This window comes from Apis dorsata, unplaced genomic scaffold (assembly GCF_000469605.1).
Source record: "Apis dorsata unplaced genomic scaffold, Apis dorsata 1.3 scaffold_517, whole genome shotgun sequence".
In the NCBI taxonomy this organism is placed as follows: domain Eukaryota; kingdom Metazoa; phylum Arthropoda; class Insecta; order Hymenoptera; family Apidae; genus Apis; species Apis dorsata.
The window spans coordinates 243,024-244,649 of record NW_006263742.1 but is presented as its reverse complement, the minus strand read 5'-3'; the positions used below and the strand labels follow the sequence as shown (position 1 = coordinate 244,649).

Below are 1,626 nucleotides of genomic sequence, written 5' to 3'. Positions count from 1 at the left end.
CTCTCTCTCTCTCTCTCTCTCTCTCTCTCTCTCTCTCTCTCTCTCTCTCTCTCTCTTCGTTTCTTTTTTATTAATTTCATAAGAAAAAAATAGAAATAGAAATAGATTTTTTCTTACCTTTTCGAGAGATAAATCACCACCCTCGATCGCTCGAAAAGGATACAGAGCTACCACGACCTTTGTTCTCATCATTATCTTGTCCTGGAACACGTATTAATTCTCTGTTTAGAGTATTGAATGAATTCAGTCAGTCAAAAAGTCTTTTTTTTACTTCTACGTTGTTTTATAAGGAAAATTCACTTATTTTAGAAAAATCTGATTTTAATGAATCTTTCGAGGGAAAATTTTTTCACTTAAATTTTTATATACGTTACAAATAAGAAAAAAATAATGGATAAATATTTTTCTCTTATGTATGTATAAATTTAAGTGAAAAAGAATATTTGCAAAAGAAGATTTATTTATTTACCTTTGTTTTAGAAGATGGGGTCCCAGGTGTCCCCCCTGGCATTATTGGAGTCGAAGGGGTCCCTGCAATGAAAAGATAATAATTTTAGGCACATTAACATTTCCATTAATATTATAATAACACAATTTTTTTTTTTAAATTATTTATCGCATTATTTATAATTATATATAAAGAGGAATGAGAAGAGTCAGAATTTTTAATTCTGAGATCAAATGTTCTCATTTTTTTCAAGGTGGTCGCCATTAGTCCGAGCTTTCCACGGGAACGAAGCAGCTTCGTTTCTTCGCCGGGATAATTATTGAATGTAGCATGGAGAAGACTTTGGAGAAGAGAGACCTCATAACTTATATCTTAATGAGCTTACGCTTGCGATGTTTTAATGAATATTAATGAACTCGAAAATTTTTCTCATCCCAAAGAGAAAAGTCTGGATCCGTCCGAAGTTTTTTCACCGAGAATAATTGGTCCTATTCTTGGCCAGAAAGATTTATAAATGGAAAAAAAGAAGAGAGCGAAACAAGCATCTTTTTCAATTTATAATCACTCTTTTGTTACACGATATCGACGATGTTTACGATATCGTCTTTTTCCTTAATCTCTGTCGGTTTAATCAAGATTTTAAATAAAATTTTAATCAACGTATTTATCGATTCACGATTAAATTTTTTATTTAAGTCCAGCAAGACATTAACATTTTGTCGCTAGAAAAGGAATTATAATAAAAAATAAAAATCAAAAAAAAAGAAAAGAGAAAAAGGAAAAGAAAATACAATATACAACTATCTAATTAAATATCTAGAATAACTAAAAAAAATTCCACAATGAGACTGGGAAAAAAAAGAAAATGAAAGAATCGACAATTAAATATTTTCGTTTGTTGGAAAAAAACGTACGATTCATTTGGATATCTGTGATATTTATCACTAATACTTCGCCAATGACTCTTCAAACGTCATTTCGATCCTCGCTGATACCATTTTTCTCCCTATCATTTTCATTTCTTACCAAATATACCATAATAATAGAGATCTAGTCTCTCCTCTCTTCTCTTCTCTTTTCTTCTCTTCTCTCCTCTCCTCCCTTCTCTCTCTTTCTCTCTCTTCTCTTTTCTTCTCTTCTTTTCTCTTTTCGTCTCTCTTTGTCTTTTTTCTTTTTCT

The 1,626-nt window shown here is 30.8% G+C and overlaps 1 protein-coding gene and 1 long non-coding RNA gene across 7 annotated transcripts in view; one reads left to right on the top strand and one right to left on the bottom strand.

Annotated features, from left to right (window-relative positions):
- LOC116186225 overlaps positions 1-1,063 on the top strand; it is a 9,489-nt gene extending 8,426 nt beyond the window's left edge. The window contains exon 3 of the long non-coding RNA XR_004151178.1: positions 702-1,063. This is a non-coding gene — a long non-coding RNA (uncharacterized LOC116186225). The remainder of the gene's footprint in view (positions 1-701) is intronic.
- The window catches only part of LOC102677019 (tyrosine-protein kinase Btk29A), a 164,585-nt gene that overhangs the window by 5,843 nt on the left and 157,116 nt on the right, over positions 1-1,626 (bottom strand). For all 6 annotated transcript variants that reach the window (XM_006620453.2, XM_006620451.2, XM_006620455.1 and 3 more), the window contains 2 exons: positions 470-531; positions 118-201 (listed from right to left, as the gene is read on the bottom strand). In XM_006620453.2, the coding sequence (XP_006620516.1) occupies positions 118-201; positions 470-531 (146 nt within the window). The remainder of the gene's footprint in view (positions 1-117; positions 202-469; positions 532-1,626) is intronic.